Below are 25,372 nucleotides of genomic sequence, written 5' to 3'. Positions count from 1 at the left end.
TAAAACTAGAGAAAGTATCATATAAGAAAAAGTATTTAATCATCTCACTCTCCTATAATTTTTTTTTCTCATAAAATATGTCCTCTCGTGGTACATAATACTATTAAACTTTAATATTTTCACAATACCCATAATAAATTAATGATTATTAATAAGAATATAATTGACACTATATTAATAATATTTTTTTAAAAAATCAATAAAATCAACAATCAATTATTTTTATTTGTGTGATTGATATTCAAAGTGCCTTTCAATAAATAAGTACCAGGGGAGTACTACATGTATTTAATTTTGTTGACCTATAAAAATCTAAAAACCCCATTTCCATTTACTATAATACCCTCCTACAGTCGTACTCAGACATGTCTCTCCGTCTCTTGAAGCCATTGGACGGAAAATCAGAAACGGCTTGTCGCATACCGTAATTTTGACAAACAAGAAAAATCCAAAACTCCGATTAACGGCGCCACCACATTTACCGTTTTGCCAGTATCAGTGTGAGACACCACTCTAGGGTTCGTTAAATCGTATCCAATTTAAAAGATCTCCTTCGAATTTTGCACTATTTTCATTTTCGCACCAGAAATTTTCGATCCATTTCGACATCGTTGTTGTGCTCTTTCACCCTAAGGTACGCTCCTTTCTCTCTCCCCTTGAAATTTTGCACGAAGACAAGTTAGGAATTTTATTAATGTGTAAATATTATTGTTATTTTTTTATTTGGGATTTCTGTGAAATTTGATGTGTTGTGGTTAAGGTTGCATTAGTGATTTAGCTGGTAGCAGTGTGTATGTACCCTATCTTAGTACGTATCTGTAAATTTGTGGCAGGAAGGTGCACAGATTGGTACGTTTTGTTTGGAAACTGCTATTATTTTTCTGAGATTGGACACTTCATGATTCTCCTTTTTGTTCTGCCTTCTCGTTCCTTTGATGCCTAATTGTTTGTTCATCACCTTGCATCATTTGAGTAGAAAATTTTTCATATTTACATTTTTTGTTGTTCCTGTAAAATCTTGATTTCCTTTGCCCCAAGTTTGGCTTTGTGTAATATAAGAGCTTGTGCTCGCCAACATGCCGTTTGATTTCGGGTTCCTTTCGCCGCCTTTGTTAATCTCTTTTGTTATTGATTTTTTGACTTGCCTCTCTGTCAATGCTGTTAATTATGTTATCATCGTCCCTTTAATAAAAGTCTATCGCATTGCGGTCGTATAAGCCTCTCATTGCACGGCTTCCACTGAGATTCATTCGCTGCAACCCCTTGTTTGGCCTTTCTTTTTGTTTCCTCCTTTCGATATGTGTATACTTCTTCCCAGGAATTCTTCTGGCCTCTGTGCCTTCTTCACAGTTGCCTCACGAGCTTGTTTCGTTAGTTTCATAAGATGCCTTGGGGAAAAGCAATTTCTTCATCAGCTGCTAAGTCATCCAAGCCTGAGGAGCCAGTTGAATCTGATGAGAAGGTTGATTTTGAGGAGGCAAATGATCCAGAGGAAGCAATGGAAGAGGAAATTGAATATGAAGAAGTAGAAGAAGAAGAGGAAGTGGAAGAGATAGAAGAGGAAGTGGAAGAGGTGGAAGAAGAGGAGGAGGTAGAGGTGGAAGAAGAGGAGGAGGAGGAGGAGGAGGAGGAGGAGGAAGAAGTGGAGGTTGAAGAGGTGGAAGAAGATGATGCCATGCAAAATCATAGCAGTGATGAAGCAAAGGTGGAAGATGAGGATGAGAAGAGAAAACATGCTGAACTCCTTTCTCTTCCTCCTCATGGGTCTGAAGTATACATTGGTGGCATTCCTCATGCCTCAGATGAGGATTTGAAATCTTTATGTGAGCGTATTGGTGAAGTTGCAGAGGTAAGTCTGTGCCATTGTTATTTTATTGTGCTTATGCTTATATTACAATGTCATCCATTAACTTGAATTTTGAGGAAAACAGGTTCGAATAATGAAGGGAAAGGATTCTTCTGAGAACAAGGGCTTTGGTTTTGTGACTTTTACAAGTGTGGAATTGGCTTCTAAAGCCATTGAGGAGCTAAATAATACAGAATTCATGGTAATATGATAATCTCAGTCAATATGCACTTGTAACTGGTTCTTCTCTTAAGTTGGTGGCTTTATCATTGCTACTATAGTATTACAAACATTGCAGATGCATTATGCGAAAATTCTTAGTATAATTTGGTATATGTAATTCCTGACTGTTAATTATCAATTCTTCAAGGGTAAAAAAATAAAATGTTCGAAATCTCAAGCCAAGCACCGTCTTTTTATTGGCAATGTTCCTAGAAGCTGGGGTGTTGAAGATCTGAAGAAGATTGTAACTGAGATTGGACCTGGAGTTACTGGTGTGGAACTAGTCAAGGTATGTATTTTTCTGTTGTGCTGTGCTTTCAGTTCCCACTTTTAATCAAAAGTGTCAAGGGAATTTTTTGTTATAGTCATGCCTAAATCATCATAAAAGTCATGTATTACAATCATTCTTATATTGTTTTTCCATTATCCCCAACTGCATGTACACAAGAGTCAGCAGTGTGGTTTTCTTATTTAAATGCTCTTATATTTATGTTTGTTCAATAATTTGTTTCAGGATATGAAGAACACCAACAATAACCGTGGCTTTGCTTTTATTGACTATTATAATCATGCATGTGCTGAGTATTCAAGGCAAAAGATGATGAGCCCAACATTTAAGCTAGGTGAGAATGCTCCAACAGTGAGCTGGGCTGATCCTAAAAATGCCGAGTCCTCTGCTGCATCTCAGGTTTTGACTCATATGTCTTCCTTCTTTGTAGCTCAGTTGATAATTGATGGTTATGGTTAATGGTGATAAGAAACTTTTTAGGTGGCTTATCCAATACACATGTTGGCCTTTTGTGTACTAGTACATTAGGGGTAAATGGTGAAGGATAAACAAAGAAAACTAAAAGAAATCTTCCTGAAAAGAAATCTTCCTGAAAAGAAATCTTCTCCATCCACAATTGCTATTGTCTTGTCTGATCTCCCTCTTCCCCCACCCTCACCGGCAACACTGACCAGACAACACCCAACTGAACCATCAGCCACTATATTAGGACTAAGTCTCACTACACCGACAAATCCAACCACCACAAAAAATCAATCAAAGAAAAAGTCAGGATTCTGAGGCAGTGTTCATCGCCGGTGACTCTGAAGCCGGTTTGGGGCTTGTTGAAGCAGGAACCCTCTAATTCCAATGGTGGCTCAGTACAATGACTGAAGACCAGGATAATGGAGAACTGAAGATTGCAGCTCCAGCAGAGGGGAACACACTCACTAATGTTGGTTGGATTGTAACTGCAGTTGGGGGGAGGGGGGCATGCTGGAGATTGCAGCCACAGGTAGCTGGAAAAACTAGGATTCTGGTGGCCTGTGCAAGGATTTGGCAGAGGGAGGGAAAAATTAGTTTGCAACAGTTAGTGTTGTTAGTTAGAGGGGCTAAATTAGATATAAAAAGGTGAAGGAAGGGAGGAAGGATTCATCCAAATTGGAAGAATAGTAAGAACGAAAAAATCCTTTGTAAAAGGGGAAACCCTTGGAGGAGAATTTGTTATATTCCTATTCACTCAATAAAAGTGTTCATTTTATTTGTTAGATTATTCTTATATTAACTGCCGTGTTGGCATTATGGGTAGAAGTTAAGGAGCAATAATGTATTATTAGAACATGTGATAGAAAATAACTTATCCTGCGTCGGCAATTCTGTATTTCTATTGGAAGTAGAAGCTACCTTGATAGCAGTTATTTATGCTAATGTATGTTCAAACAGTGTGCTTAGCTTATAGCAGCTCTATCTAATATATATTACAACTTATAAGTACATTGAGTGCAATAGCTAATTAACAGTTATTAAGTATTAAATACATTACTACAGTCATTGTTATAACTTATAAGTAGGCATGATAATTCTTTCCGCAACTCGGGGATCCCCGCGAGGATGGGAATGAAAAATCCCCCGCAGCTGATTCAGGGACGAGGACAGAGACTATGCTCCCCACCCCGCAGGGTCCCCGTATCCCTGCGTATACAGAATTTTACTTATATACCCTCATAACTTATAATATGTATAACATAAATATAAGGGTTAATATAGTATTTTACCAGTAAAAAAATACAAAATAAAATTATCATATATATAAGTAATATCTCACAAGTCACAAAGACACAAACATTATCCAAACCCTAAAATGCCGCATCAAACATTCAGACTTCGTTCCTTGACTTCTTTATTCACCTTTGTTCCTTCTTCACTGCTTCACCTTCGTTCCTTCTTCACTTCTTCACTTCTTCACCGTTCATTTCATCGTTTCACACTGTCTTCACCCTCTTCACTTCTTCACCGTTCGTTTCAGCCGTGAACTCGTGGAAGCCTTCGTTGCACCTTTTTCTTCTTCGAGTCGCACTGTGCATTTCTGGGTTTCACAACTTTCGAATTGTTCTTTCTCTGTTGTATTTTCTTCCTCTGTTTTATTTATTTATTTATTTCTGTTGTATTTTGTTTTATAATTTTTGACATTTTTTAATTTAAAACAAGGTCCCCGCGGGGAGCCGGGGAACGGGGGCGGGGTAAAAAATACCCCCACCACGGGAGCGGGGATGGGGAGCAGGGTAAGGTTTGGGAATGGGGAGCGGGGGAGTACTCCCCCCCCCGCCCCGCGCGGGTGCCATGCCTACTTATAAGTGATTAATATTCTATCATACGCTATTTGCTACTGAATCTAGACCACTATGCTGTTGAATATGGATTATATTTAAACGGATCCTATCCTAGATGCATTTCTCTGTAAACAAAGCATTGAATGTACTGAATTGTTGTGCATGCGTGAACAGGTGAAGGCGGTTTATGTGAAGAACCTGCCAAAGAATGTAACTCAAGAGCAGTTGAAGAAGCTTTTTGAACGCCATGGAAAGATCACAAAGGTGGTTCTTCCACCAGCAAAGTCTGGTCAGGAAAAGAACAGAATTGGCTTTGTACATTTTGCAGAGAGGTCAAATGCTATGAAAGCACTTAAAAACACTGAAAGATATGAATTAGAAGGTAACATATTATTGTCCAGCCTTTTTTATCATCTTATGTGAATGTTGGTCAACATATTTAAGGTTTCTTCTATGTTTCAGGTCAACTTTTAGAATGCTCTCTGGCAAAGCCACAGGCTGATCAAAAGTCTGGAGGATCAAACACACAGAAGCCAGGACCAGGATTGCTTCCTAGCTATCCACCACATGTTGGCTATGGTTTGGTTGGGGGTGCCTATGGTGCACTTGGTGCAGGATATGCTGCTCCAGGTCTTGCACAGGTGACATTTTTGCATTTCTGTTTCCATTAGATATCTTTAGATTGTTTCCAGACCCAAAAATATTCTTTTATGGTCTTCATTTTGTGTCTTGCACAGGTGACATGTTTGCATTTCTGTTTCCATTAGATATCTTTAGATCGTTTCCAGACCCAAAAATATTCTTTTATGGTCTTCATTTTGTGTTTAACTGAAATCATTATTTTGATGCTAAATAATGGGATTATAGAGCTACTGACTTTTATAGAATCATGCATATATTAGACTAATCAGTATATGCTACAGGAAGTGTATTTAGATACAAGGTGATCTCTGCAATATATATGTGCTATTGATTCATTATCACACTTACTATCTATTAATATGAGATTCTGATGGCTGGAGTTGTATCTTTTGCAGCCCTTGTTATATGGAGGAGGTCAAACTCCCGCTGGAATGGCCATGATGCCTATGCTTTTGGCTGATGGACGGATTGGATATGTCTTGTAAGTAAAACTGTTGTTCTAAATGTATAGCTTGCTATCATGACATATGGTAGATTGGAAGGTGTTGCCATGATGTTTTCTATAAAATTCCAATGGCCTTATGAAACACCTAGCTGCCTGAATCCAAAGCCTGAGAATTTATTTTGTTCTGCAGGCAACAACCAGGAATGCAGCCACAAGCCCCACCCTCACATCATAGAGGTGGCAGGGGCGGTGGTGGCAGTGGGAGTGGCAACAGGAATGCCGGAAGTTCAAGTAAGGGAAGGCACAACAATGATGGCGGCCATGGGCGCAGATACCGGCCATATTAGCTGGTCTTGGTATAGATAGTAGCACCCCCCCTTCTCTCAAATGTATTTAGGGCTTTTCAAGCTCATTTAATTCATCAAAATGTGCTACATATTTTTTTCATCAAAAAACTGTTGTACAATCAGTCTTGATTACATACATGATGTCAGGGCGTTTGTAAGTTGAATTCTTCCTATGTTGATAATTAATCAGTTTTATACTTGAGGACCCTTTTTCCAATGGGAAAAAATAGCTATGCATTCCTTTCATTTGGGTGTATCATAACTAGAGACAGTAAAGGGAACTCACCCAATGGTATCTATTGGTATTTAAAATAATGGACATATATCGCTGTTACCAGCCCACTCATTTGATTTCCCATGGATTTTAATTTTATGGACCCATAAGATTAAAAATACAAAACTATAACAATTTAAAAATATGCACAAAGCTTAGTGATTAGTGTCAATTTCAAGAATTTTTGTTTTAACTGACCAATCTATGGCGATTACAGTTAGTGTAATATTTGGGTGGGCTACAAGTAATAAAATAAGTATTAGTCCCTACCTAGACTTGAATTGATCATTTTGTCCCCCCAATTCAAAAATCCTCACGCCTCATCCATCTTTAGCCTTACCACGTCCTCAGCTTCCTCTGAGCCCCCAAACCTTCTCCTTCTTCCTTCTCACGTTTTCCTCCTCCTCCCCAACCCAACCAGCGAACCCAACCCTTCGCTTCCCTTCTCTCATTCTTTGTGAATCCAATCCTTCCCTTCTCCACTTCTTTGCGCCTTGCAACACAAAGGTAAATTTTTTTTTTGGGTTATGGTTGGCAATTGAATCATGATTCCGATGTAAAAATCTATAATGGAATCGTGATTCCATTATTTTTTTTTGTTTTAAAAAAAAGAATAATAGAATTACAATTTTGTTATTTTTTTTTAGATTTTGAAGTCCATAAGGGAATCGTATTTTGTTGAGTGTTTTGTCAAAACACACAACATAATCATGTTAGAACAAAATGTTGTGGTTCTTAAAGTTTTTTAATTTTATTATTTTTATCAGGGTTTGGGGTTTTTATTTTATTTATTATTTTTATTAAGAGTTTATTTTTTTTCTTTTTGTTATTATTTTTAATAATTATTGTCTTTCTTTCTTTTTTGTTATTTCTTTTATCAATAGTTTGATTGTTTTTTCTTTAATTTCAAATGGCTCGAACCAAATAGACTTCATATGTGGCTGGACGCAACCCCTCTCATGAGGGCCTGAGCCCCTCATATGAAAGGGATGATGTTGGAGAGAGGCATCAGAGGCTAACTGTGTTAGCATGCAGCCAACGACAACCGCCGACAGAGCCAGAGCCATAGGCAAAGGCAGAGGCATGTCTAGCTGACAAGATCATTGGACCTCCATTTGGAGGAGGTCTGATTGATTTATCATTGATTCGATCTTACAGAGACCACTCTGTTGGTCATGTATGGATCCAACAGGTGCGACTAGAGATGAAACTGGTCAACCTCAGTGCCCAGGTCTTACCACTCCCCATTGAGCCAACAGTGAGGGCTTATGTGGTACGATTGAGGTTATCAGCCCTAGTTACGACACGGTACCCTGGCGTAAACAAGGGTTTCATGAATGCCCTTGTGGAGAGGTGGCACTAAGAGACATCATCCTTACACCTGTCTATCGGAGAGATGACCATCACTCTGGATGATGTGTCTTGTCTCCTACATCTGTCTATGGTAGGCAAGCCTATTAATTATGTCCCATTCATCTTTAGTAGAGAGGCCATGAAGCTTCTGCTAATGACTCGCCTTGGCATTTCTACAGAGGAGGAGGCTAGAGCAATGACTACCACATGTGCTAGGGTTAGGTTGACGTGGCTGACAGCTGTATCACCGGTACGTCGAGTCAGGATCATGCGTGTTGACTACCGCAACTTATCTTTTGCACTTGATCGAAAATACAATATTTTTTGACAAGTCCTCGACTCACGTCCATGTTGCCTACCTCCTATACCTCAACAACCTGAATGAATGCCATGAGTACGCTTGAGGAGTCACTACAATGGCATACCTATATGACCATCTCTCCTATGCGAGCCAGTACACCAACAAGTAGGTTGGAGGTTATATGACATTAGTCATGATAAGCAAATAATTGTTTAATTGTGATTACTTGTATTATTTTCTTTATTACTATAATTAATTTTTTTACAATATTTTTTATAGTCATGGGCGTTTGCGCATCTGCCCAATGTTGGCTATTTCGAGCCTAAGATCGATGATCTGAATGACTTGATTGCCAACAAATGGAAGCCAACACAAGGTATTAGGCATACCCTTCTAATCAAGGAGAAGTTGGATGACCTCTAGATGGATGTTGTCGTTTAGTGTCCTTATGAGCGCCACATGGGTGTCATGCCTTTTTCCCCAGTAGGTCTTTTCTCTTACTTCATCAAATGCGAGATAGATGTGTGGTCTTATCTTTCAGAGAGGGTGCGGAGGTAGTTTGGTCATGTTCAGAGCATCTCATGCCTTCCATCGCAACATCTCACGTATCAGGCTTATGATACGACATGGTTGAAGTGGCAACATGTCATTCCTTTAGGTGATGTTGTACCACCTAGGGGTCCTTGAGTTTGCACCCGTGACTATCTACCATGGTTTTATAAGTTTTCTCACCCGTATGTCATTTTGCTAGAGAAAAGAGAGTTATCATGTCCTCCCATACATTTATTGCCCATCCAAGTACAACTAATGCCTAGACAACATTGATAGAGTATATACCAAGTCAAGAGTACTTTTGCCAGATAAATTAAATTGAATTTTGTTAATTTTTTCCCTAAATTGTCACTTAAAAAATGTTACTAATTGAAATTGTGCTTGTAGGATAGATTTTGGATGGTGTCAAGCGCTATGCAAAGCTTATTGGACCTTAGAGTTGTGTCAAAGAGCATGAGCCATCATCAGACCATACAACAAATTTTGCAATTGTTGCAAGAGGGCTTCAAAGTTGGGTGCAACTTAGAGAGGCAAAGGAAGAGGACGGCCAAGGCCAAGGACAAGGATGGTGGCAAGGGCAACAAGGGTGGCCGAGGCGGATTATGATTTCATTATTATTATTTGTACATGTAGTATGCACAACTTTTTGTTGCTTTGCCATTTTTTTTAGTTAATGATGTGTTTGATTTGTTTATTTTTTGTGTTTGTCAATTGTTTAAACAACATGCGCCTAGTAGTAACAACTATTCAATTGATTCATAAAACAAACATATGGATGAACAACAACTAAAGAAATACTAATAATACTAACTTTTTTTTGAAAATAAAATAAACAAACGTTACAGGACAAAGATTTCATTTGGAGATTGGCTAAAAATTACATTCATTTCAATCGAAAATTTGTTACAAAATTCCAAAAGAAATGAAAAATATTTTTCCCATATCATTGTCGTGTTTAAGCTCCATACACTCGTATTCAACATAACCATCACCAACGTAAATTGGTTGACGATAAGATAAATTAAAATTTGCAACCTTTGATGACATCAATAATTGTTTTCCATAAGGCATCAAGCGACATGTGATCACTTATTGTGATGACTTGAGAACCAAAAGGATATTCAAACAATATCCCTTCGGATGATGGAATCATGTCACCATCGCAACAAAAAAATATACATTTTCTATGTTTTAAGTAATATGATGAATATCAAGCAAAGATGTTGAATTGCATCAAACTCCTACTATTATTTATATTAGATAATCTATTATTCTCTCATTAGTCATATCATACCAACAATTGAGATCGCACCGACAATGTAAATAATTTAGATTACATTTATATTCAATACAATTGGTATGCGCATTAGGAAAAACAATCGTTTAGCAAATATGTTGGACCTTGTGGCCTTAATAATCTTAAAAGGGATAGGCTTAGAATGCAGAAGAAGTAACAACAATCAATTTAACAATGTTCTTTAAACATGCAAGACACAATTGATTGCAACAAAATAAATAAGATAAGGGAAGAGAGAATGCAAACACAGTTTTATACTGGTTCGGCCACACCCTTGTGCCTACATCCAGTACTCAAGCAACTCACTTGAGTTTTTCACTATCTTTGTAAAATCCATTACAAAGTCTGAACCACACAGGGACAACCCATCCCTTGTGTTTAGATGCTTTACAACAAGAGACTCACAGTCTCTTAACCAATCTCATTGAATAAAAAGAATGGAAGAAGAATTCTCTCTTCAATAGAAGAATATTACAATGAAGATCATGTAAGAATCCTTATAGATTTTGCAAGTGTTTGGTCAAGAATTTCTTTTTGGAATCTCTCTCATTGTCTTTTGAGAGGATAAGACATTTTTGCCAAGCAAAACTCTCTTAATCTTTTGAGAGGATAAAACATTTTGATCAATCAAAACTCTCTTTTTAATTTGTTCCCAAGTCACCTATTTATAGGCCTTTGATGGTCATTCACAAATCCAATGAAAACATGTGACTGTTGGCAGATTTTCTGAAAACTCTCCACTGGTAATCGATTACAATGTTTGTGTAATCGATTACACAGTTATATTTCTTGAACAGTTGTGACTCTTCATTTAAAATTTTAATTCCCAACGTTCAGAGTCTCTGGTAATCGATTACCATATGATGTGTAATTGATTACACACTTTCAAACCATTGGTAATCGATTACATGTATTGGTAATCGATTACATGTGCCTTGAATGACTTGAAACCTTTCATTGTGAGGCAAGGCTTGATCTTGAAGAAATCTTGAATCAAGGCTTTATTTGTTGAAACAATCTTGTATTAATCTTGAAGCAAAATGAGCCTTGTTTGATTCTTCTTTTGACATCATCAAAATCATGTATACATACATTCACAAAATACGTCTTAGAAAAAGTGATTTTCACTCAATATGTCTAAAAAAAGATAGTCTCAATAAATAAATAGACAATAAATGCACTGTTGTAGTATTCAATAAAAAAATACATTTAAAAAACACATCGTATTTTTTCTTTTTAAAAAAAACACCACAACAAAATTCCGTTATAGATAATTTTTTATCACTACGAAATCATGATTCCATCGAGAATAATTTTTTACAATAACGATTCCATTGTGTTAAGGGGATGCCAAAAAATACAACAATGAAATCATGATTCCGTTATATTTGGGGTAAGAAAAAATATACAATCATATCATGATTCCGTTGTATTCTCATACAATAAAATTGTGATTCCATTGTGAAAATGGAGGCAAAAACTAATGTATTACAAACTCATGATTCCTTTGTGTATTTTGTTCAACAAAATCATAATTCTATGGAAAGAATATTTTTGGAATAAAAAAAGTGTCAACCCTTTCGATAAGGACCAAGGGCAAGTTTAAGAACAATAAAAAAAATGCTCCTTACATTAGGGGGTAAGGGATGTGTTTTACTGATAAACAATCAGAAAGCTATTTGTGGCAGTAGTAACAAGCAGCATCCAATTAACAAGGAGTCATGCACATTATCAACATAACACTATAACGCCCTGGCTCAGTCATAACAAATACAATTGCCTTCATCCCTTTGAATCATTGGTCATCACCACTCACACCTTTATCGGAATCCTCACCTTTATCATTATCTTCTCCTTTCTCAGAACCTTCGCCTTTATCAGATGACTCACCTTCCAACTTCCTTTTCTTCTTCGGCTCATCTTCCTTTCCCTTTGACACTACGACTTTCTTTCTAGCATTCTTCTTCCTAAACTCTGTTATGCAATGTAGAAAATGTGTCAAGGTGTGCTAGAAACTATGCAGATACAGTGAATAAATTCTTCCAAAATAAACTGCCTGCCATGCTAAGTGCAAACATTAGAAAAATCAAAACAAAAACATATTTTCTTTTTCCATCATGAATAAAATATATTACATAACTCTTATTAGACATATTACTAATGCAAATGTTACAAAGTAGTGTCTTGGGTGCTTCAAAATAGTATATCTTGTCCTAGTCTCCTACTATACATATGTACCCAATAGGAATAAAATAACAGATCCTACAGCTCCTCTTTATAGCTTTGAACTAAATATTACTCACTACACTAGCTGATCGTGCTTGTTTAGTTAGCACAACAACAAAGAACAAAGTAATTAACAAGCCAGGATCATATACCTTCAAGGGAAGCTTTTAGAGGGCAAACAAACTCAGGGAACTCAGTTTCCTCAAGAGCTTTGAAAACATTCTCAACATTGATAATCTGCCTCTTTGACTCCTTACATATGTCATTAGCCCTGCATAACACATCACATCACATGCATATTTACATACACTACAATACAATACAAATACACCATTATTGTCTTGCTTCTTCTATCTCAAAAAGTTCCCACTTTTACTTTCTTCCACTGTTTAATTTCATGATCTATGAATCAATCATACAATTACAATCCGAGTCCTACTTTTTCTCTAATAAGGGGAAAAGGAATTCAAACATAAAAATCCAAAATTTTGAGTGAAATTCATAGAAGGGTTTCGAGGGCTTACGTTGCGGAAAGGTAGTGGATGAAGATCCTACCGCTTTCGGAGAATGCGAGAAGACCGTCTTTGCTGACGGAAATTTCTCCGTCTTCAGAGCAACGGGACAACTTATACTTCACGACGCGGCGCACGATAGAACGGGGCAGCTCCTCCGCCTCCGACATTTTCTTCTTTCGATTCCGATTCGGAATTCGAATGGGTTTAGGGTTAGGCTTTTATAGTTAAATTTCCTTTCCCGCCATTATCAATGACCTATTCTTTTCTTTCAATTTCAAAGTGCGTGACAGCATTTTACAACCGGAAAATGTATAAGAATTTAATTAGAATGTATTTATGGTATAAGTATTTTTACACAATGATGCACTATTATACACACTAACATTGTTGATTTTTATAACAACGTTAGTCTAAGTGATACAAATTTAATATTAGGTTTAAGCCTTGTTGATAAAAAATGTGATTAAGAGAAAAGAATCTATCCTATATTATGTTGGATCAAGTGGTCTCATAATAATTAAGAAGGGAGGGGTTGAATTAATTATAAACGTGTCTTGATTAATTAAAAATTTATCCTTCTTAATATTACTAAATTCAATTAGGTTTTACTACTGAGTTATGAGAAAGTAAAGAATCGAAACAATAACTTAAACAAAAGTAAAGCAGAAATAAGAAGTACACAGCCATAAAGAGTGTAGGAAAGAAGAAAACAAACACAAGTTTTTATACTGGTTCGGCAACAACTTGTGCCTACATCCAGTCCCCAAGCAACCACTGATTCTTGAGATTTCCAATAACCTTGTAAAATCCTTTACAAGCAAAGATCCACAAGGGATGTACCCTCCCTTGTTCTCTTTGAACAACCAAGTGGATGTACGCTCCACTTGAACTGATCCACAAGAGATGTACCCTCTCTTGTTTTCAGTATTACAACCCAAGTAGATGTACGCTCTACTTGTACAACAAAGAATGTACCCTCCAATGTGTTAAGATAAAAAATTCTTAGGCGGTTAGTCCCTTGAATCTTTGTAAGGGGAAACAAAAGATATCTCAAGCGGTTAGTCCTTTGAAATCTTTTGTTTAAAGGGAAAAGGAAGAATCAAAAAAATTCTCAGACGGTTAATCCTTTGAATCTTTTGTCAAGAGGGAGAAAAAATGAAGAAAAAGAATAACACAAGTTTTTGGTCAATGAACTTTTCTTGAATAAAAAAAATATTGAACAAAAACTCTTAGAAGAATGCTTTGAATGAATGAAAGAAATCTGAAAGTTCTCTCTATAAAATTCGTGTCATGGTCACATATTTATAGCCATTTGATGGCTCTTGAAAAATCAAGTTAAAAGTTGTGACTGTTGGCAATTTCTTCAAAACTAGTCACTTTAAAAGTTGTGACTCTTTTGAAAACTAGTCACTTAAAGGTTGTGACTTTTGAAAAAATCTTCAGAAACAAGTCACTTTAAGAATTGTGACTTTTGATAATTTATTTTTTCAAAACAAGTCACTGGTAATCGATTATCATCATAGTGTAATCGATTACACATCAACAGATGTGACTCTTTATGTTTAAATTTGAAAATCAAAATGTTTAGAAACTTTTGTAATCGATTACAAGTATTGCGTAATTGATTACATAAGTTTGAAATGATTTGAAAATATTTTATCATAAGTTGTGACTTTTGGAATTTGAAATATAACGTTTTTAAACATTGGTAATCGATTACATGATTATGTTAATCGATTACAGCTTTGTAAATCAGTTTGAAAAGAATGTTGGCTACTGGTAATCGATTACTGCCTTATGGTAATCGATTACCAAAGAGTAAAACTCTTTAGTAAAAGATTTTTCTTTTTGAAAAATTCTCTTGATCAAAATTGTATTATTCAATATTTTGAAAAAAAAATCTTTTTATACTTATCTTAATGGTTCTTGAAGTTCTTGCATATCTTGAGTCTTCTCTTGAAACTTCACTTGAATCTTGATTCTTGATTGAATGACTCTTTGATTCTTGAAACTTGTTTGACTCTTGATTCTTGACTTGAGTCTTTGGCATCATCAAAATAAACTTGGAAAGCTTTGCTTCCACATATTAATAACATGAATACTAATTTTTTTTATCATATTTAACTTTACTATAAATTAATGGTGGTGACAATTGTGACACCTTTACCCCACATACATATAAATAAAATATATAAAAATACAGATAAACAAATTCATGGGCATAAAAGTTCACATTCGCTTTAATATTGTCAAATAAAACTTATTAAAAACATATTCGACTCAGAACAAGGTTGTCAAAGTTTACAAAAGAAATTTTGTTAAATCAGTGAGGTAAAAATAAAATAAAATAGCATCATATAATTAAAATAAAATTCATCCCCAATGTCACATCCTATGAGAGCATTGTGTTCCATCGTCCTCTAACACGAGGTTCTTTAAAGTCATCCACCTAGTCATTTGCTCTCACGAACACAAGATTCGAGATCGTCACTGGATCCAAACAAACACAAATAACACATAAGGATTGAGTTATCACATTTCTAAAAAAAATAAAAAACAAACAAACAAAGACATGATCAAAATAAATTATAGAAATATTTATAACATAGCTCAACTTAATACAATCTACATCACTTTACTACTTTATCATTTAAAATTTATTTTTCAATCACCAATCACATTACATATGAATCACACACTCGAGTCAAGACGTAGTAACACTCATCGATTTCATAATAAATAATTAGCAAACATTATGCAAAAATTATACTAAGACTCAAGCTTATATGTAATGTGGTACCATGTTAGTGAAAAACCACATTGGGACGTTTAGGAATACATAACAAGACAACCATACAATGGGTATGTCAGGTCACTCTCACTAAGTAAAATCATAAGGTGACCAGTCAGGGTCACTCTGTTTTACGATAATGTTTCAACTAGATAGGATCAACACAAGCTTAAAAGAGCACTCAAACCGAATGTATTTACCCCCAAGACTTAGACTCCGAAGAATCTGTTAGGGTCTCACCTTCCTAATTCAGATCCAACCCCTAAAATAATTTTTGCACACAGACACTGCTCATGAATTATACAATACCCATGATCTCACACTCGTGTTTCAAACGCGCTTAACACATTGTGCTACAATTTAACATTTTAGGTTCCTAAATAGGAATCCTACACTTTTTCTTTAACACTGCGCATAAACATTTTTCTCAAGGTAAACATCAATCGGGTTATTGTATAATTCACAGCTCACAACATAAGTACTATCACATCAAGTGTTAACCACACACTTATTCACAACCAAATCTCATGTCCACAATTTAACATCTCATAATGTCATAATCTACCATCACATGTTTATGTGTATCTCATAAATTAACACATGTTCAACTTTACACTTATACTCAATTTCAATAACAATATTATGATCTCAATGCAACATGTTATTTCAGAATTCATCACATATTGAATTTATCACTTACTCACAACTTCAATCACAATTTTATGATCTCAATATAACTGTCTCGCAATTATAATCATACATAAAGAATTACAATACAATAAATATCCCAAAATAAACCTCAATTTGATCCCTTAAGGATCCCTACATATGTTCATTCTAACCCCAATTGTGATAAACTCATCCCTTACCTCTAAGCGAGCTCAGGTGTGTAGTTTGACAGTGATATCAGAGTCTCTAACAATTCCCTAAAATTCCTCAAGTTTTTCCTCTATTTTATCTCTTAGGGTTTCCAAGCGTTAGAGAGAAGGAGAAGAGATTGTAGCCTTCATTTCACTATCGACGTGCGAGACTAATTTCTCTTTGCAAAACATTATTTAACAAATCCCAATGGTGACAATGTGTGAAAATGGCTTCCAAAGGTGGTGTCCAAATTTCATGACGATTTAACGGTTGACGAGTCCGGGATCATAGTTTTACCAAAACAGGTTTTGGGTGTATGCAGGAAAAGTGAAAGCTCAATGCGAGGAACATTTCTTCCATCATAGACATTATCAAGAAAATCTCAACGGTGGGTGTGTGAGAAATTAAGTTTGAAACCACATGTTCAAATTTCGCGATGATCTAACGGTTGACGAGTTTGGGATTATCATTTTACTGAGACACATTTGAGTGTATGCAGTAAAAAGATAGAGTTTTGGGAGAGGAAAAGAGAAAACGAATTTGAGAGGAAGAGGAAGCGTAGAGACGTATCGCCAGTCTGAAAACTAACCTAATATGTCTTTATTTATAGCTATGGTACTCTCAGTCTATTATTTACTCTATTTTTCTTTATTTTTATTATTTTTTAAAATGAAACTCTATTTTATTTTCTATCAAATGAATAAATAAAATATCATTTTTATTTTCCTTTAAACCTCTATTTTAATTAATAAAGTTATTTCTCCTTATTTATTTAAATATAAAAATCTCATCATTTTTCTAAAACTATATTTATTTATAAATAAAAATATTTTTTAATTTATTTACGAAAAATGAGATATTACAACAATGATGATGGTGGTGTAACGATAAATTAGTGTTGACAATAGTGATCACAATTGTGTGGTGACAGTGGTGGCAATAGCGACAAGCTGACAACAATGATGGTGGTGAAATTGTTTTTTAAAACTAAAAATTAAATCCACACATAATTTTTTCTTGATTTTGAAAATGAACGTAAAATTTTTCGAAATTGAATTAAGGCTTAATGTCATTTTTGGTCCATTATGTTTGAGAGTTATTTCGCTTTGGTACATTAAGTTTTAAACATTTCATCCTAGTCCTTTAGGTTTTCGAAATGTATTGTTTTGGTCATTTTTTAAATTTTCTGTTGAAAAAAAGACAAAAATGATACATTTAAAAAAAACATAAAGGACTAGAATGAAACTTTTAAAATTTAATGTACCAAAGCGAAAATAACTGTGAAACAAAATAAACTAAAAGTGACATTAAACATTTTAAAAAATTAACTTTACATAGTACCGTCTCATCCACAATCGAGTGTTGTCGATCTTCTTCTTTACCTTCATCAACGCATTGTTATCGATGACAGTGATGAGACGGTTGTTGTCATTAGGTGAGGTGGCAATTCCGGTTGTGTGGGAAGGTTGTGGCAAAGACGAAAGCGGAGGTGGTGCTACACTCTTTTGGGTCGACAACAAGAGGCAAAGCGACGAAAGGAGAAGGGACCTTTACCCATTATAATTGAGAATAATTGGTAAATAAAATTTTTATTGTTATTAAATGATTAAATTGAACGAGGATAATAATAATGATGGTGGAGGATGTTGTTGTTCGTGGCTTCAAATCCATCTTTTCTTCATTTACCTAGCTAGTGATTTTTTTTTATTTCTAAATAAAAAAGATAATAACAACTTTTAGTTGTCAATATGTTAGTTTAACTATTTTAAAATTTAAAACACTAACGGACATTAACGTTTCCAACAAAATATTGAAAAAAGAACCAAAATGATACATTTCGAAAATATAAATAACCATAATTGAACTTTTAAAACATAATGTACAAAAGTGAAACAATTATGCAACATAATAGACCGAAAGTAACATTTTTTAAAATTTAAAAGTTAACATAATATTAACATTTTTAACATAAAATTGAAAAAGGACAAAAATAATACATTTAAAAAACATAAAAGATTAAAATGAAGTTTTAAAAATTTTATTTACCAAAGTGAAATAATTACGAAACATAATGAATCAAAAGTAACATTAAACCTTGAATTAAAAATCATTTGAGTTCCATTTTTACCAAGTATGTTTTGTTTTGAAAATTCTATTTTAAAACTAAAAACTCACAATTATCCCAGACGGAAACTAATAAGTAAGTAAAATAATAAGTAAAAAAGTGAGATCATAAGTCTTCGTAATTGTAAGAGTAATTTTAAAATAAGTGTTTGATTAATTAACTATTGTGAATTAGTTTATTAAAAAGATTTTTATAGGGACGGACATAATTGTTTTGTGTGATCAGATTATCAGAAGCATCATTGATAAGTTTGAACTGTACCATTCTTGTGCATATATACACAGCAGTTCTCATAATTTCTGAAAATTAACAAATAAGCTCATGTTCATATGGAAAAAATCACTATACTCCTCTTTACACCTTCAATTTGTGAGATTTATTTTGGTTATTGCTAAAATGGTGAAATCAATAAGTGTATGAATGATTTTAACTATGATACATCTTCCATTTATATGGACAAACCCGCCAACATCATGCGAAGTGTAGGATTTTCCTTGGGCAAATGAAAAGAAAGTTGTGCTGCTTTAGTTTCCTTCTCCCTGCAATGATACATCAAAACCAATAACATGCAATCAAATAAATATTGGACCTAGGGCTTTGTATCAATGCAGTAAAAATGGTGCATTTAGTGCACTCAGTACATTGAAGTCATTATATATGAAAATCAAACGGCCTTAATTTTCAATCTTAGCAAATTGAATTCGAAACATAAATTCGAAATTTCAAACGTTTGATCTTTATCCAATAGCTTTGATTTACTGACCATATACCAAATGCAGACTCCACCTTTCCCACTCATGTATTACCTAGAGAGATATACGTAACCACAGTTTGAAAGATGTCTCAAAATTGAGAGAAATCACATTATATATTATACCCCAACAATTTATATTACTTTTTTTTACGTGTAAATGCTGGATTTTATTAATGCAACGAAAAAGCAGAAGCTACATCATTTGCTATGATTTGGTTAAGATGATAAGGAACCTCCTCTATCCTGCAATTTATATTACTTCTTCTTAAACCTTGTTTAATAAATTAAATTTAAATTTAACTATATTTCTACATCATGACTACATGCCACCCTTTGTATTGTTGAACTTGAATATTAGAGAAACGAAACCTCTGCCATTATCTATACGCATTAAATGGCCATGGAGTTAGGTTCACCATTCCAGTGTCCACGAATTTATGTTAAATATTTCACCTTACTACATTCTATTTGTTTCTTTTGACAAGAGTTCATGAAGCTATACTTAGTCAAAATAAAAACCAACTAATATTATAAGTTAACAAATTTAACATGTATAGTGATTTATGATGATGGCAATATAAAACTTTACCTATTCGTGTATAACTTTAACTCATATTATAATGCTCTAACAATTGTTAAATCTACATACAAAAAAAAAAATTTAACATTTTTAATGCATCAAAAGTTCAGGTACGATAGGAATCACCGAATCAGTGTCCGAGCTGGAAATTTTCAAGTGGATGTTTTTACCTGTCAATTATCTTATCCCATTTGGACCTATAACCGATATTGAATACAACAATTTTCAAGGGTATGAACCATGCCATGTTCATTTCAATAAGCGATTAGCATCTCATGTTGTAGAATATTCCACGTGGTTTTTGTACAAAAACGAAGCCACAAATAGTTCTAAATCAGTTTCCTTCTTTGAAAGTTTTAGCCACTCATGCTCATAACCTCTTCCATTTTATGTGGTATACTTGTTAAGTCATATATGATACGCAAGCACATAATTATCCAACACGTTATTTAGACATTCGAACAATTCACCCAAAGAAATTCCTATTGCATTGGCAAGAACATGACTCAGTGGTAGAGATAGTAGAAATTCTCAACTCTGTAAGCATTTTTTTTATAATACCCTTGCACAGTAACTATTTATTCCACACTAAGTTAATTAAATGAATTTGATTTGAACATTGTGCTTCAATCATGGTGAGTTTGAAATGTTTAAAGAATGACTAGTATGCTTAAAAAATAAAATGGAAATAAAAAGAGAAATTACTGGAACAAGAAGGAAATATGCGTGAAATAAGGCTCACAAATCACAACCATGTACAAAACTTGTGGGGTTTGAATTTCTGAGATGAGGTTCTGAGGGCTTTTATTTTTAATCTGATGCAACTGATTTGGACTTTTGTATAGCTGAAGACAAGAATAATTTCCTTCACAGGATGATTCATACGCATGATTGCATGTGGGAGATAAGGAAGATGGAGACTAATTACCATATTTTAATATTCAAAAAGAGTAATGAAGGCTTTCTTGGGGTGGTTAAGGTCGGCACCAGAGTCCACTTGTGGCATGCACGAATTGATATTAAGGCAGAACCTTTCTACAGTAATGTTCCAAAAATTTCCCATTAAATTATTTTCAAACTGTTCTAAATCTGTACACTAATATTAGAAAGTGAAGATTAAAGTGGTGGCATCAAAAGGCTTTCCCTTTTGAGCCTCGGACTGAACTTTCTCACACACTCAATCATTTCTAATTTTCTATGACATGGTATAATAAACCCATAAAATGTTCAGTAATTATCTTCTTATCTAGCATGTGACCTATATAAGACTTGAAAAATAAGAAATAAAAAAAATCAACAGCCCTATATTTGTATATTGACATTTTAACTCCTTTCTAGTTTAAGTATTAGCAATTGGAGGAAATACCAATTACTTGCAAATAAAATACAAGGAAAATTATTAAGATTTAAAAATAAAAATGCATGGACAAATTAAATTTTTCCTCACCTTGAATAACTATCTATTGCAAAAGAATGACGTATGGGAATTCCTCTGTTTCCCTTTAGCCTTCCTTTCTGATCACCATCTTGAAAGCTCCAAAGCAAATATCAAGCATGTAATTATGCATACAAGAAAATTGACAGACAAAGTCTGCAGATTAAGAACGATGGAAGCATTAAAAACTACTCGATCAAAATATACAATCTACAAGCCAAATAATAATAATAATAATACAAAAATAATGAGAATATTTTAAAGTATGTTAAACTTCCATCATGTGTCTACTTACATTGGATTTAGCTGCCAAAGGCATCTCTGGGAGATAACCCTTCAATCCAATGTTATAAACTGGAGAACCATTAGGATAGTAAAGTCCATAGTTTCTCTCTGATGCTGGACCAGGCTTCAAATTCTCATTAAAAAGTGCAAAGACATATATGTCAATTGGAACCGATGGTTTTGCAGGAGTGCCTTGTTTCTGCTCTATCCTTTTGATCAAGTTACCATTATACAATGCGGCGTTCTGCGGTGTAGCTCCAACCTCTTCAGGATCACCATTAGAAGGCCAACCGGTCTCAGAAATCCTTACTTGAACATCATCATGCCCCATTTGTTTGATGGCAGCATAGACAGCATCAATTTGAGCATACAACATGTTGTCATAATGGAAATTGGTGTTTGGATCAGCCATGCCTTCATTCGGCTGAAAAAGCACATAGTTTAAGGAAACCTCATCCGGGTTGTCTTTGTATGCAAAGAAAGGGTATGCATTGATAAGAAAAGGTGAGTTGATTTGAGCATGAAAGTCAAGAAGGGCTTGGATATATTGCACAAGATCTTCCCTAAAAGCTCCGGACGAAGGAGGGTAGGAATTGGATAATATGTTGAAGGAATGCGCGGTTGTGACGGTTACTTGTTGGTCTAGTCCAAGATTAACAAGGGCATCATGCACAGTTTGCATTGCTGGGAGAAGGTTCAACATTTGCTGAGTATCATTGCTATTGAACACCTCATTTCCCACAGTGATGCAAGTGATTTTAGTCTGTGAAAGGTAAGGTTGAACATGCTGCTGAATCCAAGTTTGAGCTTTATAAGGGTTTGTCATGTTCTCTAGGTACTCATTTCCAAGTCCTATAATGAATTCCACATTGTACTGAGAGAAGGCTTGTAGAACATCTGGATCAGCATCATAGAGCTTGATCCTACTCACATTCATAGATTTTATAAGAACAGCCACTTGAGAGGGAAGAGGCAAATTGTTGCCTATCTGTCCGTAGTTGATTCCAAAACCAAGGCCATGGATTCGCGCAAACAAATCTGAAAACACATTAAGAAAATAAAAAATGTCAACTTAACTTGCACAAATGATCAAACATTGAATCAAGATGGCCCTTTAAGTCAGATTAGACATTGAACCTGGTAACCAACACTCAATACATATATCATGAGAAGAATAGATACTACTACAAGTTGAGAGAATGAGGAAGCTAAAATAGTGGTTGATTCCTCTTGTCAAGCTATTCTGATCACTACTCAATAAGGGTAAATAGAATGTTCCATTTCCAAGGCAAGTGCCAATAGAATAGAATAAGACTATCTTATATTAACATAATTGTTTCTTTCTTTTCTTATTCATTCACTTTCCAGGGAATCAAGCAGAAGTAGACAAAGCAGATAACGAACCTGAAATGGTGAGAAGAAACAAAAGCATTGATATGAAGAAGGAAAAGCCTGTCATTACTGATCTGATCATTATGGCCATAGACACCTACTTCTAGGCACAGAAACTGAGAGAGGATGCAATGTTGGCCACCTAATACTTTTCATATAATGTGAGCTTCGGTGTATAAATATATATTAATCAATTGTCAGATGAGTATCAGGGCAACTCTGTTTTCAAGAGCAATGCTATTATAGTATTATTGCAATGTTATTTTATTTACATCATTCCTACATTACTGTTACTAAGATTGATAATAAAACGAAAAAAATGCATTTTAATACACTATTTATTTACTTTTTTTTCTTCCTAAACAAGCATGACGCAAAAAATCATGTAAAAAGTAACCTAAAAAACTAATGTAAAAATATGATTTTCCTTTCGTGTATGATAAACAAAGATAAGATATACACAAGCTAAATAAAACAAAAGAAAAACACAGACTCTATTGATGAAGCCCAATTCTCATTGTAAGTGTGGGTCACTCTCATTGCAAATGTGCGGACCACACATACAGCAATTAATTAATTAGTTATAAATTAACTATTTTAATTATAGTTTTTTCTGTAAAAGAAGGGATTTGACAATTTTGTTTTGGTGAATAAACATTTTTTTCTTTCTGTAATTGTTACCTTTACTGAGAGAAAATTAGACAGTAAGAATAATCTAAACAATAATTATTTATTTTATTATTATTTAAGTTATTAATAGGCTTATAAATAATTTCTATATTAGCATTTTTTTATTATCTTTGAGTGTCTTAATAAGCCTAGTATTACATCTTTTAACTAATTGCAAAAGCTTGTATATTAAGAATAATTGAATATACCAAAATCTTAAGTGATCTGATATAGATAGAGTTTTTTTTTATAACAAATATATTTATGTAGTTTTTTTATACAAATATATTTATTTAGTTTTAATAACAACTTGCGCCATACAAAATTAAAGGTCTCTTACATCGTTATAATCATGATGATGTAACATGAATTACGATGTCGTGAAGAATACTGTGATGTCTTCTTCATTCCATATAGAAGTAGTATCCAATATTCTAAGTATGTTAATACTAACCTAAACACTCTTTTTAAGTTATTCTTTCTCTAACTTAGGTGTCGATAGCAATACAATCTTAATACTCTGTTGCATATATATATATATATATATATATATATATATATATATATATTAGGATTTGATGGTAACATGTATAATTTTTTTTAAAAAGCATCAAATAATAGAATATGACCTCAAATGTGCTTAACTTACTGGAGATTTTGATTATGATGATGACTGTATGATTAACTCAAACTCGGATTAATTTTTTTAATTGAGGTTAATTTGAAAACACTTCCATCAATCAAAGTTTTTATAGTGAAAACATAAACTGTGATGAGACGTAAAGTCATGAAACTTTTGAACGGTAAATCTGCCATTAAAATGGCCAGAAAATAATTAATTAATATGATGAAATTATGGTAATGATTTATTTAATATTAAAAAAATGGTTACTGGGATCTCAGTGAAGCCCACGTGTTGAGCAACGACGACTCCATGAAAGCCGGCTGATATACCTCCGGGATGGCACGTGCGTGCGTGTTTGCTGTTTTCTGAAAAACGATTTTTTTTTCGATCCACGTTTGGACCTATTAGAAAAACGCAAAAACGTAAACAACTGGAGTAGTTTTTTCTTTTATGAACTTTTTTTAATTGCACTATCAATTAATGCTAATGATGAGTGATGACAATTAGTGAGGATAATAATTGGATTCGAATCAATATGCTTATTAATGTACCCATCATTTCATTTTTTTTTTAAGAATTAACTTAGTGATTATGTATTTTTATTTAAGTCTCATATTTTGGATAAGGTACTGACACATTAGAATTTTCAAAGCAACAGACAAATTATAATTATTAATTAATATTATGTTTATTATTATATTTGTTCTAACTTATTCATGTTTCCCTATTCTTTTTAGCCCTTATTGTAATTATGTTTGCAATGATAAAAAAGAGAGAAGAGATGAAAATTAAATTATATTTTATCCTTAAATGAACAAAATTTAAAGTTTGACAAATTAGTCTAATGGAAACTTCATGATATTTTGATCAAATGAAAACCTCGTGACACTTTGATCCAATCTATTTAATAATCATATTGACAATCATTTTTGTAACATTTTGATCTCTTTGTACCATGTATGTAGATTCTTTCATTAATGATAACTCATGAAAGTTAAAAGATAGATGAATTTGTCGGATTTTTTTTCACTTGCTGAAACTAAAATTTGAATTTTTATCTTTTAAGGATGAATTTGTCAATATTCTACTTATTTGAGGACGAAAATAACTAATTAATCATAAATTTATCACATGTTGTGATTAGAATTTTATAATGTCAGTATATAGTTTTTTTTTTTTTCCTTTCACTTTTCAAAATATTAATATATAATTCGTTTATAAGACATGGCTTGGAAAG

The 25,372-nt window shown here is 33.9% G+C and overlaps 3 protein-coding genes across 8 annotated transcripts; 1 reads left to right on the top strand and 2 right to left on the bottom strand.

Moving 5' to 3' along the window:
• Positions 1-332: 332 nt before the first annotated feature.
• LOC114379800 (heterogeneous nuclear ribonucleoprotein Q-like) lies at positions 333-6,329 on the top strand. Of its 4 annotated transcripts, none has more exons than XM_028338533.1 (10): positions 333-634; positions 834-849; positions 1,376-1,849; positions 1,932-2,048; positions 2,217-2,357; positions 2,583-2,756; positions 4,841-5,048; positions 5,129-5,307; positions 5,704-5,789; positions 5,944-6,329. In XM_028338533.1, exons 3-10 carry the CDS (start codon positions 1,385-1,387, stop codon positions 6,098-6,100), a joined length of 1,527 nt encoding a protein of 508 aa, XP_028194334.1. In that variant the 5' UTR covers positions 333-634; positions 834-849; positions 1,376-1,384; the 3' UTR covers positions 6,101-6,329. The 4 variants fall into 4 exon arrangements, with proteins under 4 accessions (XP_028194334.1, XP_028194333.1, XP_028194332.1 ...); XM_028338531.1 differs by having other exon boundaries at positions 334-634; positions 1,319-1,849; XM_028338532.1 differs by lacking the exon at positions 834-849.
• A 5,343-nt stretch (positions 6,330-11,672) lies between these two features.
• On the bottom strand, positions 11,673-12,841 carry LOC114380325 (DNA polymerase epsilon subunit 3-like). The gene is made up of 3 exons (XM_028339327.1): positions 12,628-12,841; positions 12,256-12,374; positions 11,673-11,851 (listed from the first exon to the last, which is right to left on the bottom strand). The coding sequence occupies exons 1-3, from the start codon at positions 12,783-12,785 to the stop codon at positions 11,673-11,675; spliced, it is 456 nt and encodes a 151-aa protein (XP_028195128.1). The 5' UTR covers positions 12,786-12,841.
• A 5,788-nt stretch (positions 12,842-18,629) lies between these two features.
• On the bottom strand, positions 18,630-23,043 carry LOC114380499 (glucan endo-1,3-beta-glucosidase 14-like). Of its 3 annotated transcripts, none has more exons than XM_028339585.1 (4): positions 22,854-23,043; positions 21,460-22,487; positions 21,177-21,320; positions 18,630-18,934 (listed from the first exon to the last, which is right to left on the bottom strand). In XM_028339585.1, the coding sequence occupies exons 1-3, from the start codon at positions 22,930-22,932 to the stop codon at positions 21,249-21,251; spliced, it is 1,179 nt and encodes a 392-aa protein (XP_028195386.1). In that variant the 5' UTR covers positions 22,933-23,043; the 3' UTR covers positions 18,630-18,934; positions 21,177-21,248. The 3 variants fall into 3 exon arrangements, with proteins under 3 accessions (XP_028195386.1, XP_028195389.1, XP_028195388.1); XM_028339588.1 differs by lacking the exon at positions 22,854-23,043 and adding an exon at positions 22,587-22,828; XM_028339587.1 differs by lacking the exon at positions 18,630-18,934 and adding an exon at positions 18,961-20,764.
• Between the last annotated feature and the right edge of the window lie 2,329 nt (positions 23,044-25,372).

Source organism: Glycine soja, chromosome 12, assembly GCF_004193775.1.
Source record: "Glycine soja cultivar W05 chromosome 12, ASM419377v2, whole genome shotgun sequence".
In the NCBI taxonomy this organism is placed as follows: domain Eukaryota; kingdom Viridiplantae; phylum Streptophyta; class Magnoliopsida; order Fabales; family Fabaceae; genus Glycine; species Glycine soja.
This window is presented reverse-complemented; position numbering and strand designations above follow the sequence as displayed.